Here is a 16,220-nt window from a genome sequence, read left to right as displayed (position 1 = left end):
CTGGTGGTCTAACGGTAATGCGAGGCAGGAGCGATCTTCCTACGCTCCTGCCCCATGCAGAGCCATCATCAAAAATGGCTGCCGTGAGTTCCCGTGGTCTAGGAAGATCGCTCCTGTCCCGTGTCACTGTTAGACCACCAGGTAAGGTCCGGGGGAGGTCTGGGACACAGGGGGGGAGGCGGGGGTGGGTCAGAGTCAGCCCTAAAAGTTATCTTTGATTTTTCCATATTCGCGGGCTGGCTCTGCCCCTAACCCCCGCGAATATGGAGGGAGACGTGCACTAATTATTTCTAGAGCGCCGCCAGACGTACGCAGCGCTGTAAATTGGGAATAAATAAAACTGCTTTTCCTATCATATGCTTCACAATATAATGGCAAACTAATACTAAACTGCTTAGGTCTATAACTTGGAATGTAAACCGCTGAGGTCTGTAATATGGTGTACGCCAGTGGTCTCAAACTCACGGCCCGGGGGCCACATGCGGCCCGCCAGGTCCTATTTTGAGGCCCTCGGTATGTTTGTGATAATCACAAAAGTAAAATAAAACAGATTTTTGATCATGTGTCTCTTTAGCTATAAATGACAATATTATGATTAAGACTTAGCCAAAAGGAAAGATTTATAAACTATAAAGAGTTCTATCTCATGCAAAATTGTCATTTCTTTAACTATTTTTTCTGAGGCCCTCCAAGTACCTACAAAGTCAAAATGTGGCCCTGCAAAGGGTCTGAGTTGGAGACCACTGGTGTAGGCGGTATAAAAAATGGTATTAAACATAGCACTATGAACAAATTCCATGCATTTGGTTCATGAAAAAACCCAGTATTAACAATATATGTTTATTATTTAATAATGTGTTTTCTCAGGTACTTTAGCTAGCTTGGAGTTGTGAGCCTTCGGGACAGTTAGAGAATTTCCAAGTACCTAATTTTTACTTTTATTTTATTGTAACCCGTTCTGGGCTCTTTGGAACAAATAAATAAAGAAAGCTTTTAGGGCAGAGGATCTTCTAAAAAATTTCATTATGAGGGTAAAAATCTCTACAAAACATTAGCAACAACAGCAGCAGCAGCTACCACAACCCCCAGCTGAATTGCAAGAAGAAGAAAAAAATCCCGGCTCGCGCCCCTTTCTCCCGCCCTTCTGTCGTCTCCTGATTGGCCTCTGGCCCTCCGTTTCCATCGCGACCGGCGGGTGCGGCGCGAGACCGGGGCTCGAGCGCGGAGTTCCAGCTGTTGCGTCTTTTTTTTTAAACCCGGCAAGGAGGAACCCGCCTCCTCCCAGGGCCGTTAACCTGATTGGCTGCTCGCCCTTCGGTTTCCATCGCGACCAGCAGGTGCGGCGCGTGAAGCGGGTGCGCGGCGGCCGCTCCAGGAGATGCTTGTGCTGCTGCTGCAGCTTTGTTCAAAGGCCCGGATCGGGTGAGGCAGCGGGTCGAATCGGGTCTGCTGGCGCTGCTTTGCCTCCTCCTTCTCCCCTGGTGATGAAAGCAGCGCCCGTCGCCTTCCTCCGAGAGCTGCCTGGTGCTGCAGCACGATGCTCTTTGTAAAGCTGCCTCTTGCTGCAGCGCTGCACGCATTAGCTGGCTTGCAGGAGCCGCGGGGTGCACGTGACCTCCGGGGGATCAGCGGGTTTCCGTGTGCAATGGAAGCTCCCGGCTGTCGGCGGAGACCTGCAGGGGAGCGCCTCTAGATCTCTGCTAGCAATCGTGCCTTTTTCGCAGGTAGAGATTTGACGGCCAGTCGGTGCTTTTTGCTGTTTTACCACTGTGCTGGTGCTGAGTTTCTGCTCATAGTCGAATTGCACTTTGCATCACTGATTTTGTTGTGAAACATTTCAGAAACTTGGTCTCCGTGCTTGACTTGGGGTTTTAGTTACCCAGTTTTCCAAATCTGTACTCGAGATAAATCCCCACCCTCTCAGAGGCATTGGGTGTGTGTGTTGGGAGGGGGGGGGGAAACAAAGTGACTTAGAGAAAATCACAAGAAGAATCTGGGAGTATACCTGGTTTGCACAAGTTCCTGGAGGAAAAGTCCATAGTCTGTTATTGAGAAAGACATGGGGGAAGCCACTGCTTGCGCTGGACTGGTAGCATGGAATGTTGCTACTCTTTGGGAATTCCATATGGAATGTTGCACTCTTTGGAGTTCCGGAATCTTGCTTATTCTGAGATAATGGAATGTTGCTACTCTTTGGGGATTCCATATGGAATGTTGCTACTCTTTGGGGATTCCATATGGAATGTTGCACTCTTTGGGGTTCCGGAATCTTGCTTATTCTGAGATAATGGAATGTTGCTACTCTTTGGGGATTCCATATGGAATGTTGCACTCTTTGGGGTTCCGGAATCTTGCTTATTCTGAGATAATGGAATGTTGCTACTCTTTGGGGATTCCATATGGAATGTTGCACTCTTTGGGGTTCCGGAATCTTGCTTATTCTGAGATAATGGAATGTTGCTATTCTTTAGTGATTCCGCATGGAATATTGCACTCTTTGGGGTTCCGGAATATTGCACTCTTTGGGGTTCCGGAATCTTGCTTATTCTGAGATAATGGAATGTTGCTACTCTGGTGATTCCACATGGAATATTGCACTCTTTGGGGTTCCGGAATCTTGCTTATTCTGAGATAATGGAATGTTGCTACTCTTTGGAATTCCGCATGAAATGTTGCACTCTTTGGGATTCCGGAATCTTGCTTATTCTGAGATAATGGAATGTTGCTACTCTTTGGTGATTCCGCATGGAATATTGCACTCTTTGGGGTTCTGGAATCTTGCTTATTCTGAGATAATGGAATGTTGCTACTCTTTGGAATTCCGCATGAAATGTTGCACTCTTTGGGATTCCGGAATCTTGCTTATTTTGAGATAATGGAATGTTGCTACTCTTTGGTGATTCCGCATGGAATATTGCACTCTTTGGGGTTCCGGAATCTTGCTTATTCTGAGATAATGGAATGTTGCTACTCTTTGGAATTCCGCATGAAATGTTGCACTCTTTGGGATTCCGGAATCTTGCTTATTCTGAGATAATGGAATGTTCCTACTCTTTGGGTTTTGGCCGGGTGCTGGTGACCTGGATTGGCCACCGTGAGAACGGGCTACTGGGCTTGATGGACCATTGGTCTGACCCAGGAAGGCTATTCTTAAGGGGAACCAGGAATTGAACCTGGTTTACCTCACTCTAAAGGCAAGGCCTTTCATAGCAGTCTTCCAAAAAAGTAAGAGGAGGAGAAACTAGGAATTGGGGGGAAAAAAACCCCAAACAAACCTGGCACAAGCTCAAAGGATCATTAACTGCAAATGGAAGCCCTTGTACTGGTCAGAGTCTCTCTCTGTATCCAGTGTGTTTTCTTCTTTCTGAAAGAGATTTGTTAGAAGAAAGGTGATTGAGCTCTTAACTAAATGAGGGAATATGACAGATCACAGTCTCTTTTGTGAAAAAAACAGTCCTTTGTTTTATTGAGATTGAGAACGACTCATCTGATACAGTAGACCAAGGACCATAAGCATTTATCTCTTTAGTCAAAGCATCTTATGTCTCTGCCTTCAGCTGCCTTGGCTTTGTAGGTGTCGGTAATTGTAAAGTTGCACTGATCATTTAACTTTGTACTGGAGATGTGCTCTTGCAGTTTCTGTTTTCTGATGCATAAAATGCCTTTTCTTTCAAATCAGGAGGTCTGGTTGAAAATTTGTTGTAGAAAAAAAAGCAGTTTTATTGGTGAAATACGTGCATGGTGCTATGGATATATGAAATGTGATTCAGTTTTGTGCTTCTCACATATGAAGGGCATTCAATAATTTATCTACCTCAAAAGGACAGAAAGTTTTCACATTTTTTGTTTCATTTTTTTTAAATATAGGCCCCTGATAGCTCCATACACTTAAAACACTTTTCCTGCAAATAACTTTAATCCCTTTGGAAAAAAAATATTCTTCGGTTGACCTTCAAACCAGGCCATCTCAGCTTCCTTGATGTCTTCTTCATCACTTGAAAACTGCTGTCCACAGAGAGATTTGTTCAAAACTCTGAACAGGAAATAATCCAAGTAGCTAGGTCAGGACTGTAGGGTGGATGGCTGATACCCCCATTCTCAGATGGCAGCCTGTGATTGTCATGACGTGTGCATTGGTACATTGTCGTGAAGAAGCAGCATGCCTGCTGTGAGTTTTCCCTCATCTTTTCTCCTTGATTGACTCCCACAAAGTGATCATTGGGTTGACGTAACTCTCCCCGGTTATGGTTGTCTTATGTAGAATGAAGTTTCAGGTTTCAAGTTTCAAGTTTATTAAAATTTGATTGATCGCTTATTACAAGCTAAGCGATTAACAATTTATATAAAATAAGTAGAATTTTAAAAGTAAAACAGTAAATGAGGTTCAGATACAAACAGACAAAATAGACTAACATGATACATAAGGAAGGAAAAAAAAAAATGGAAGGGAATAGTTACAATATTTAATCAAAAAATGGAAAAAGAGGGGGTAGGAAAAAAACATACGGAAAGGGAATGTGAAAAATTGGATAAATAGTAATTTTTTTAAAAAATAAAAAAATTAAATATAATGCATTTTTAAACGTTAAAAGCGTCTTTAAATAAGAAAGTTTTTAAAATAGTTTTAAATTTATTAAGATCTTTAACTTCTCTTATATATAGTGGTAAATTATTCCAGGTTTGGGGGGCCATTACAGAAAATATGTCATACCGTCTGGTGCCAATTATCTTCAAGGATGGAATCATTAATTGTCCTTGTGATGAAGAGCGGAGGGATCGTGTTGCATTGTAAGGAATAAGTAACCTATCTATGAATTGTGGTTCATGCGTAGTTAATGTTTTAAATACTAATAGAGAAATTTTGTAAATTATACGGTGGTTGATAGGCAACCAATGTGAATCAATAAGGAAAGGAGTGACATGATCAAATTTTTTTCCATTATGAATAATTTTAACTGCGGTGTTTTGTATTATTTGTAGTCGTTTCTTTTCCTTTTGGCTAATATTCAGCAATAGTGAATTACAGTAGTCGAGCTTGGCAATCACTAAAGAATGAATTAAAATATTTAAAGATTTGGGTTCCAAGAATTTCGACACGGATCGAATCATTCGCAAACGATAAAAACAACTTTTGACAATATTACTGATATGATCGTAATATGAACATCAGAAGCAAAAGTCCTTCATCATCCCAGAAGTCAGGTGCCATGTCTTTGCCTGTAGAGTTTTCTGTCTTGAACTTTTTTGGGGTGGGGGGATGACTTTTGCTTCTCTTCTCCCCCCTTCCCTTCCTTGTGGAGCAGCAGCATGTCTGGCCGGCTCCCTTGCTGCAGCCGATCGTTCCGTTCGAAGTCGCGGGTGGCGGCTCCTTGCGCGATCCGCGCCTGCGTCAGCAGCCTTCTCTCTCTGATGTTGTGACGCCAGAGAGGCTTCCGACGCAGGTGCGGATGGCGCGAGGAGCCGCCACCCGTGGCTTTGAACGGAACGATCGGCTGCAGCAAGGGAGCAGTTGATCGTCGCGTCCAGACCGCGGGCCGCAAAATAGCACCTGGAGGGCCGCATGCAGCTCGCGGGCCTCGAGTTTGAGACCGCTGATGTAGATGGACTGGAGTGAGCTTTGATGGAGACTTTAGTAGTTGGAACCTAAGAACAGTACCGGGCAGAGCTTTGGATTCTTGCCTGGAAATAGCTAAGAAGGAAAAAATCCAACAAATTTTTGGATTGAATCAGGTTGGGCAGACTAGATGGACCATTTGGGTCTTTATCTGCCATCATCTACTTTTTTTCGAAATCTATCAGCCCACTTACAAGCTGCTCTTCGACGTTCGTCTTCACACAGGCTTCAGCATGCTTTTTGCGGTTCAATTTGACTCCTTTCCAACCTAGGACCCTTGAAGAAGGTGTTTACCGAAACACGGACTGTGTTGGGTCCCGTGGTTTAATTTTAAGGTGTTGTTTTTAACCGCAATTATTCTAATAAACTTTGCCTGTATCATTGTACAAGTTACTGCAGTTCTCCTTGCTTTGCTTTGTCATCTACTATGTTACCATGTTACTATGCAAAGAAACCCTAACATGCAAGACTCTGCTTGCAGTACAACCCCCAGAGGAAAAGAAACAAATGCATTTCTTCCTGAACAGACAGCAGATGTAAATCAATCACTAAATTCAAAACTAAAATCATTCCCCCTGCCTTTGTTGTCTCCCTCCCTCCATGCAGTGTCTTGCCTTCTGGCCTGCTCTCGCCTGGCCGTTTTATGCCGCCTCCCGGTGTTATCTTCGGGCCGTCTCCCTCTTCCTCAGTGCTGCAGTGCACAAAGCCGTGGGCAGCGGCTCCTCGCGTGTCCCGCGCCTCATCTGGAAGCCTTCCCTCTGACGTTGCGACGTCAGAGAGAAGGCTTCCGGTTCAGGCGCGGGACGCGCGTAGGAGCCTCTGCAGCACGCCCGAAGACAACGCAGCATCGGTCGCACCGTGGACTGGTGGCCAAAGAGCAGTATCGGGGGCCCAATGCACGTGCCGGCCCTGTGGACTGGCAGGAAATTTCTGTGGACCGGCGGTGCAGAATTCTGTGCCCCACCCTGACTACTCTTTCATGCTGTCAAAATTCTGGTTAACGATGTTTTCTTGCATATTTCCTATGGTCTTGGGGGCCACAGGTTGCCCATCCCTGTTTGTTGGAACCGAGTCGGCCACTGTCCCTCTCTCTCTCTGTTGCCTTCATGTCATGTGGTGCAGGGTGCACGCTGGACTGCTGCTGTATGGCTGCCTTTCCTATCTACAGGAACAACCAGTGAGATCATCAAGTTTGCAGACGACACAAAACTCTGCCGGGCAATCAGATCGCAGGAGGACAGTGAGGAACTCCAGAGCGATTTGTGTCGGTTAGAAAAATGGGCGGAGAAATGGCAGATGAAGTTCAACGTGGAGAAATGCAAGGTAATGCATTTAGGCAGTAAAAATAAGGAATACGAGTACAGAATGTCAGGTGCAACTCTGGGAAAAAGCGAACAAGAAAGGGATCTGGGTGTACTGATAGATAGGACCCTGAAGCCGTCGGCACAATGCGCGGCAGCGGCAAAGAAGGCAAATAGAATGTTGGGCATGATAAAGAAAGGAATCTCGAGTAGATCGGAGAAAGTTATAATGCCGCTTTATAGGGCAATGGTCAGACCACACTTGGAATACTGCGTCCAACATTGGTCTCCCTACCTAAAGAAGGATATAAAACTGCTGGAGAGGGTGCAGAGACGAGCGACTAAACTGGTGAAGGGTATGGAGAGACTGGAATACGAGGATAGACTTATAACACTAGGATTGTTCTCCCTTGAGAAAAGGAGACTGCGTGGGGATATGATCGAGACCTTCAAAATACTGAAAGGAATTGACAAAATAGAGCAGAGAAGATTATTTACAATGTCCAATTTGACACGGACTAGAGGACATGTAATGAAGCTAAGGGGGGACAGGTTCAGGACTAATGTCAGGAAGTTCTGCTTCACTCAGAGAGTGGTTGACACCTGGAATGCCCTCCCAGAGGAGATTATTGCGGAATCAACCGTCCTAGGCTTCAAAAGCAAACTAGATGCATATCTCCTTGAGAGAGGCATATAAAGTATGGTTGGCTATAAAATAAACCAGGTGTATACCTAGCAGGGCCTCCGCGTGTGCGGATCGCCGGACTTGATGGACCGAAGGTCTGATCCGGAGATGGCGCTTCTTATGTTCTTATGTTCTTATGTGTGTTGAGAACAGAAATTACCCCACCTGCCGCAATTGGTTTATGTAAAGATATTAAAGCAATTCTTGAAGTTTTACCCAGCCAAATAAATTTGGTAAGTATACTGTTCAACTTCATAGAAAAGGACCCCTGAAAATATACTGGCAACATTCCCATTTGGTAATAAACTACACTTCTCCCTCCGTATTCGCGGTTTCAGCATTCGCGGTTTCGATTATTCACAGTTTTTAGCTTGCAGGCTCCTCCCCCCCCATATTACGTCAGCTTGCATAGAGAAATTGCCGATTCCCAGCAAGTTCTTCACCGTGTTTTGCTTCTCCTTCAGGAACAGGCCAGGTCTCCCACCATGTTATTTGCGGTTTCACCCTATTCACGATGGTTTTTTAATAGAAAACAGCGAATAACATATGAAAAAGTTATTTGCGGTTTTTCAGTGTTCGCGGTTCTGTTAATCCCCTATCACAGCGAATACGGAGGGGGAAGTGTATATTGTTGCAATTGCTACTGATCAAATTGAAGTGCTTAGTTGTCATTGCTATTGATATGAATATTGTGTTGCACTTTTTGTTAGTAATGGAAAATGAATAAAGGCTTAAAAAAAAAAAAAAAAGAAAGAACAGAATTTCTATCAGCCAATCAGCTGCGAGTTCCAGCGATTATTATGTGGCACCTGGAACAGTGTTTAAGAAACAACAGAAACAGCTTTCCAAAGTGACGATCACACTTTCTCACATTCCTTTGGTCTAAATGACTATGGTATTGGCTTTTTGGGTTTTATGTCCTTGTTTTTAACTCCATATGTTTAACTTCAGCTGCTGCTTTTGATCTAGTGGTAAAAACAGGGGGAGCTGTTTAAAGACTCTGCAACTTGGTGATGCTTTTTATTTGATAATCATAATCTTGTTAACATAGCATCCTATATAATAAAACCCTTAGCGCGCATGCGCACTTACAACGCCGTGATCTGTGACTCTGTGGCCGTGTTCGGTTTGCGTCGCGTGCGGCGGTTTGAGGGGCGCCGAGAGCAATGGCAGGAGGGTGTCCTTCGGCCTGGACAAAGCGGACACAGTGCAGGTGCTGCAAGGCGTCCGGCTGCTACTGCTGCACAGGGAAGTGGAGAGGGGAGAGGGAAAAGGGGCTGCTTTGGGGTGAGGGGTGTGCTTGGGAGCAGGCAGCAATCTTAGTTTGCTTGGGGGGGGGGAGACAGAAGGGGGCCATGGAGAGACAGGCAGGCATGGCGCAACAGAGAGAGATAGGCAGGCAGGGGGCCAGGGAGAGAGACAGACAGAAAGACAGACAGACAAGGGGCCAGGGAGAGACACAGACAGAAAGAATGACAAACACACAGGGGGCCAGAGAGACAGACACCCAGCAGCCAAAGAGAAAGAGACAGAAAGAAAGACAGACAGACAGAAAACAGCCAAGGAGAGAGTGAGAGAGAAAGAAAGACAGACAGACAGACAGACACATCTATTCTAGCACCCGTTAATGTACTGGGCTTAAAGACTAGTGATTTAACAAAGGTATAGACAAGTTCCTAAAAGTCTGTAAGCCATTATTAAGGTGGACTTGGGAAAATCCACTGCTTATTCCTAGGATAAGCATCATAAAACCTTTTTTCACTCTTTTGGGATCTTGCCAGGTACAGTGACCTGGATCGGCCGATGCTGGCAACAGGATACAGGGCTTGATGGACCTTTGGTCTGTCCCTGTATGCCAATACTTATATTCTTTTATTGTGCACTGAACAGGGAATAAAGTGTTAAGATGATTACAAGGTGGCAACTAAAATATTTCTCATTTCCAGATGGCTACTGGTGACAGCTTTAGCGTGGACGAGCCTGAAAATCCTCAGCCTGGGGACCTGATTGAAATTTTTCGGCCCGCTTACCAGCACTGGGCTCTCTATTTAGGCGATGGTTATGTCATTAACATAGCTCCCGTAGGTAAGATCCACTTGCAACACAGGGTCCATCTCAGGGTATGTGTTAAAATAAGAATGCATTATCCATCCTGCTAGGTCTTAATTCGCTTCTTGGCGCTTTTTTTTTTTTTTCTACAGACGAGGGCCCAGCCACTGCTTTTGCAAGCGCCAAGTCTGTGTTCAGCAGGAAAGCATTGGTCCGAATGCAGCTGCTGAAGGATGTGGTAGGAAGTGACACTTATAAAGTCAATAATAAATATGACGATGAGCACACACCACTGCCTTCAGAGGAGATCATCCGCAGGGCAGAGTTTCTGATAGATCAAGAGGTGTCATACGACTTACTTGGAAACAACTGCGAGCATTTTGTCACATTGCTCCGATACGGAGAAGGTGTTTCTGATCAGGTAACGTTATTTATTGCACTCTCTGGGTGGCCACAGGGATTGATTTATTCAATTTTCTATCCTGTTCTCCCGGGGGAGCTGAGAACGGTTTACATGAATTTATTCAGGTACTGAAGCATTTTTCCCTCTCTGTCCCGGCAGGCTCACAGTATAATGTACCTGGGGCAGTGGGGGGATTAAGTGACTTGCCCAGGGTCACAAGGAGAAATGTGGGTTTGAACCCACAACCCCAGGGTGCTGAGGCTGTAGCTTTAACCACTGCACCACTCTAGAAATCAAAATGTATTAGAAGAGAACCAAATAAAGGGCAATCAAGCCATTGTGACATCACTGATGAGGTTGGCTCTTATTGGTGGAATGAAGCATTATGATGTCATAATACCAGCCCTGGTTATCAGGGGTTGAAACTTGCCAAGTTTTCCAAGTTTATTACAAGATTTGATTAATCGCCTATTCCAGGTTCTAAGCGATGTACAGCTTAAATTACAAAGTTAGGGTAAACATACATAATTAGAACAACTTAATATTAAACAAATTAAAATAGTATAAAAATACATAACATGACTAAACATTTACAACAGGACAATAAACATACGTGATCACAGAAAGGTAAGGTTATGGGAGGAAATACAATTCAATATAAAAGAAACATTTAAGGTTAAAAAATATTAGGGAAAGGGGAAGAAATTTAATATAAACTGTAAAAAAGATTTGATATAAAATGTAGAAAAAAATCAATTAATCACTAAAAGCATCTTTAAAAAGAAATCCCTTAAGTTTGCTCTTAATTTATCTAAAATTCTTTCTTCTCTTAAATAAATTGTCAAGGCGTTCCAGGCTAGAGGAGCCGTAACTGAAAAAATAGAATGTCGTCGTGTACCAATAACTTTTAACGATGGAATAACTAATAAATGTTGATCAGTCGACCGTAACACTCTTGAAGTATTATAGGGGATTAAAAGTTTATAAATAAAAGCCGGAGTTTTAAAAATTATTGATTTGAAAGTGAGCAAATTTAATTTGTACATTATTCGATATGTAACCGGCAACCAATGTGCTTTCTCGAGCAAAGGCGTAACGTGATCAAATTTCTTAGCGTTTTCAATAAGTTTAATCGAGGTATTTTGAATAATTTGCAAGCGCTTAATTTCCTTTTGTGCTATTCCTTTAAATAAGGCATTACAATAATCAATCTTTGAAATAACGAAGGAGTGTATCAATATAGTCAAGGATTTTGGACAAAGAAATTTTTTCATTGAACGTATTTGGCGGAGACTATAGAAAGTAGATTTCACAACATGACTAATATGATCATGATAGGTTAGTTTTTCATCAAAAATTACTCCGAGAATCCTGATCTTATGAATAAGTTTCAAAGAAATGCCTTTAATAGTAATTGGACTAACGAGAGTAAAAGTGTCCTTCCAAGGGACACTATTTATGTATTCAATTTTCTATACCATTCTTCCAGGGAGCTCAGAATGGTTTACATGAATTTTATCCAGGTACTTGGTGGGCTTACAATCTATCTAATGTACCTGGGGTGACTTGCCCAGGGTCATAAGGAGCAGCATGGGTTTGAACCCATAACCCCAGGGTACTGAGGCTGTAGCTTTAACCACTGCGCCACACACTCCCCACTCCCCACATTTATCATGTCTACTAAGAGAAAAGAACTGGTGACATGTTAGAAGGATTGATTCTTAAAGGACTGTCAGTTAGGGTTTACATCATTATGGATGATACCAAAATCTGGAATTAGGTAGACATCCTGGATGATGTGGGTAACATGAGGAGGGATAGTTTATAGTTTACCATATATACTCAAATATAATCCCAAAATGGGGGTCCCGGTTTATATTCGGGCCAACACCCATCTCCCAGAATTATTGAAGGCCGCTGCCAGGCTCTGCACCTTGTCCCCCCCCCCTCCTTGCCCTGTCCTCTACCTCCTCTGACGATCCCTGGTGGTCCAGATGCGCAGCGGGCAGGAGCGAGCTACCCCACTTCTAACCCGGTCGGTGGTGGCTGCCGCGAGATCGGGTTTCTTCAGCCACTCAGCGGCTGGAGAAACCTGCTCATGCTGGGAACGTTAGAGGTATGGGGGAAGGGAGGGGGCATGCACACAGGGCAGGAAGGGGTGGGGAAGGAACATGTGGGGGGGTGCGCGGAGAAGAGGGCGGGGGAAAGGCACCTTTCGCTCTCGCTATGCCACTGGTGCCAGGACAGAACTGCTCTCCCAGAACTGAGAACTTAGTGTAAAGTTTGAGCAAGTAGGGCCCATCCTGTGTACAGTAGGTTCTCTCAGGTTAATTCCTCAGGAGAGCCTTTCAAAGGTTCATTTAGCAGAGCAGAAGAAAGAAATCTCAGGAGACCGTTGTACATGGGAAGGACATGCTCAAAACTTTAATATCTGAGCGCTGGCAAAGCTGTTGGAAGATGTCTCTGACTTGTGTGCCTGACATAATCCTCTCGTCGATGAAAAAACTGATAACACCACCTCTCCGAACAGAGCCAGACAATTGGTTATTATCACTTAGCAGAGCTGATGTTTAATACGACTTTTTGATTTTCCATCTGTAAAGAGATGTGTTTGCAAATGATTTCTTAGTAAAACTTTGGCATATTTGGAAGCCATGTGGGACAAACAAGTTAGCACTTACAGATCAATCTCAACCGCTTATCTAGTCTTTAGAAAATCGCTGAAAACCCACTTGTTTGGTAAATATTTGGATTAATTTTATTATGCTCATACTTCATATGGTTATGTATCTCTTAGCTGTGAACCGCAAGGTAGCTGCGGTATATAAGAATTGATGTAATGCAATAGAAACAGCAAATTTCTTTGTGTAGTCTGACAAATATATGTCAAATGACCTGAAAGTCAGGTGTTTTGTTGCTTCTTTTGCAGGCCAAACGAGCCATCAGTGCTATTGGGTTTGTGACGGCTGCTGCTGGGGCCTTTTCTTTGCTCGGTTTCTTTCAGAACAGATCCAGGCAAAACCATTATTAACCAGCAACCGAACAGGAAATCGGCACGGCGGCGGTTTGGTCCAGGATTCCCGTGGAAAACCAGCCAGTTGGAGAAATCGCAAGTGCGGCACTGCATTAAAAGATTGTGATCTTCAGCGAAGCTGACTCGCTTCCAGCCTGCTTAGAGGATGGGTTTTCGGGTTGACTTTGAGCCGGAAGGATTGGGTCAGCCAGTCCTGGTTTTCCAGTGGTTTGGCAGCTTCTCGGTGTGAAAGGATCATTTGGAAAACTGAGGCCTGGATTTTCCTCTTCCTTATAGCCTGGAATCAGGTGATAATCCTGACGTGGCTGAGGGAGGCCCAATTTTACCGTCTCCTATTAATTTCTGTTCTGGCGTGTGAGAGATCAAACAGGCTAAACTCATTGCAGTTTATTGAAACACTGCTTACCCCTTTGCTCAAGGTAAGGGAGCCATTATTTCTAGATAAGAGGGTCAGTTTATAACAACCTAAGTCGTGTGGCAGGAATCACACAAGTTATATCAGTTTCCAAATGAAAATTGTGCATTTTTTTTTTTTTTTTCACTTTGAAAATACCATAAAATACATGCACACATTTTAGGCCTGAAGTTTAGTACATATAAGGCCCAATAGTCAGCCACCGGGAGGAAGCCTGGATAACTCCCACGGTTATTCAATGTCGGTCCGTTTCCAGTGACTGGCATTGAATATCTGGAGTTTTATTGGGGCTGCTTAGAAGTTGACCAGCTAAGTCAAGATTCTGTGCTGACTGTTTATATTTATTTATTTATATATTCAATTTTCTATACCGTTATCCCAGGAAAGCTCAGAACCATTTACATGGGTTTATTCAGGTACTCAAGCATTTTTCCCTGCTTACCCTGGCGGGCTCACAATCTACCTGATGTACCTGGAGCAGTGGGGGGGATTAAGGGACTTGCCCAGGGTCACAATAGTGGCCAAAGATAGGACTTCTATTTATGTCGTCCGATTTGGCTGCTCATTGATGATTATCGTGTGATATTGCCAGTTAACTTTTAGCTACTAACCACAAATATTCAGCAGAGATAACTGCTTATCTCTGCTGAATATCTGCATTTAACCGTTTAAGCGCTATTTAACTGGTCAGCACTGTTTTTGGCCAATTAAATGGTACTGAATATCAGCCAGATTTTCTGAAATATTCATATATTTTATATAAGGAATGCATATAAGCACAAACAGCCACCCCCCCCCCCCCCCCCCACCTCCCAAACCTTTTCCAGGGAATGCATCTGCATGTATGCTCATATAGTCTGGGCAGTTTTCGAAAGTCTACAAGGGGGGTGCTGAAAAGTTCGTAGCCCAATCAAGCAGGGAATGACATGGAGCCATCAAACCTACAGATTATGCCACATAGTCACCCCTAAGCTGAACACACTTGACACGTCGTGTCTGAAGTTTCTGTGTGAAATACTGCTCCGCTGCTGCAGTCACCTCTGAATTGCTCAATAATTGTCACTCTTTCAAACTCTTTTTAAGGTTTGGAAGCAGAAAGTGGTCAGATGGAGCAAGATCTGGGGAGTAGGATGCACTGAAACCCCAAATGCGTCAAAACATCTGTCGTTTTGCCAGTCTTGTGAGCAGGTGCTTCGTCTTGAACTCCTTCCCACAGCTTCCCTCTCCTCTTTTCTTTCAACGCCTCCTTTAATTGACACAGCAAGTTACGGTAGTATTCTGCATTAGCTGTTTGGCCCCTTGGAAGATAGCCAGTCATTACAGCACCTTCCTGATCCCAAAACACTGTGGCCATGACCTTTCCTGCTGACTTTTGGGTCTTGAATTTCCTTGGCCTTGGACTGTTGTTTTTGTCTCAGGATCATAGTGGTAAAAACCATGTTTCATCAACAGTAACTAGTCGTCCCAAAAACTTAGCACCAGCTCACTGAAAATGCTGCAAAATCAACTTGGAAGTGTCTACTCAACATCGTTATTCGTCAGCTTTCAAACATTTGGGCACCCTCTGGGCTGACAGCTTCTGCATACCCAGCTGCTCGTGGATTATACACCCAACACATTCCCTGGATATCTGTAGTGTCTCGGCAATTGTTTTAGCCGATATTCACCGAAGGCCATAGGCATGGCCAGCAATTTCAGGAGTTGGCACCGTTTGAGGCCTCCCAGACCTTGATGCAACTTCAGGCTCCATCTCCACGCTGAAAGTTTGCACACTACTTCTTCACTGTGGAGTATGATGGGCATTTGTCACTCAGTGTTTGCATCATACATTCATGGATTTCATTTGAAGTTTTCTTCTGCAGGAAAAGGAAATTTACGACGGCTCGGAGTTCCACACTTAAAAAATTCCACACTTTTCATCGACATGGCTCAATCAGTGATCTGTAATAATATCAAAACATAGCATTGCAATTTTGCAAAATTGGCCCGTTGCAAAATCAAGTAACACTCATTTTAGCTACAGTGGCATGATAACACTCAGAATTTAGAAAGTTGGTTGGGCCGAGAACTCTTCAGCACCCCCTCGTATCTCTCCAAATATAGACACTCTTTTACCCTTGGGAGTTTGCTGGGTGCCCATCTGTTGATAATGCCAGTCCTCGGGTCACACCTGGCCAGTCAGGTTGTCAGAATACCCCCCATAGTAGGCGCCGTTAAGATCAGCGCTAAGCTAGTATTCTGAAAAGGGTAGTCCGCGCAGAGCGCTTTTTTTACAGAATGCTGGCTTGGCGCACTTCTTGCGTGAATACTTACACCTGCTAAAAGCTGTTGTAAATGCTCGCAACCAATCAATGGCAGATGTGCAAGCCTAGGTATTCTTTAACACCGTACCTAAATCCTGGGAACGCCCCCGACCCGCCTTTACCCTCATCCAAATTTGGGTGACCTATACAGAATCTGGCTCAGAAGAAGAGGGGCTAACGTCAGATGCACCGTCTCACATCTCGGTAGGTTTTGAATTGAGGCGAGGCAAATTCACTTTTGCTGCTGTTCCTGGCCCAGGTGCTAAACGCGTGGATGGACTTACAGATGGTCAACCTCAACTGGGGGGTGGTTTCCCTCATAAATATTCATGAAATGAATTTGCATGCAACTGCTCTTTCTCCACGGTTCGTTACTTTTACCTATCTAGTACTTAATTTTTACTTATTTGGGCTTA

The 16,220-nt window shown here is 44.0% G+C and overlaps 1 protein-coding gene across 2 annotated transcripts; it reads left to right on the top strand.

Moving 5' to 3' along the window:
- The first annotated feature begins 1,478 nt into the window (after positions 1–1,478).
- On the top strand, positions 1,479–14,887 carry PLAAT1 (phospholipase A and acyltransferase 1). 2 transcript variants are annotated; one of them, XM_033957742.1, is made up of 4 exons: positions 1,479–1,724; positions 9,547–9,685; positions 9,802–10,070; positions 13,057–14,887. In XM_033957742.1, the coding sequence occupies exons 2-4, from the start codon at positions 9,547–9,549 to the stop codon at positions 13,081–13,083; spliced, it is 435 nt and encodes a 144-aa protein (XP_033813633.1). In that variant the 5' UTR covers positions 1,479–1,724; the 3' UTR covers positions 13,084–14,887. The 2 variants fall into 2 exon arrangements, with proteins under 2 accessions (XP_033813633.1, XP_033813632.1); XM_033957741.1 differs by having other exon boundaries at positions 12,982–14,887.
- The last annotated feature ends 1,333 nt before the right edge of the window (positions 14,888–16,220 follow it).

Source organism: Geotrypetes seraphini, chromosome 9 (genome assembly GCF_902459505.1).
Source record: "Geotrypetes seraphini chromosome 9, aGeoSer1.1, whole genome shotgun sequence".
NCBI lineage: Eukaryota > Metazoa > Chordata > Amphibia > Gymnophiona > Dermophiidae > Geotrypetes > Geotrypetes seraphini.
This window is presented reverse-complemented; position numbering and strand designations above follow the sequence as displayed.

What these genes read in the sequence shown, in the direction of transcription:
- PLAAT1 (XM_033957741.1), top strand. Translation starts at nt 9,547, where the DNA reads ATGGCTACTGGTGACAGCTTTAGCGTGGACGAGCCTGAAAATCCTCAG. An exon ending in CATTAACATAGCTCCCGTAG is followed by an intron (nt 9,686 to 9,801) that starts GTAAGATCCACT and finishes TTTTTTCTACAG; the next exon opens with ACGAGGGCCCAGCCACTGCT. An exon ending in GAGAAGGTGTTTCTGATCAG is followed by an intron (nt 10,071 to 12,981) that starts GTAACGTTATTT and finishes CTTCTTTTGCAG; the next exon opens with GCCAAACGAGCCATCAGTGC.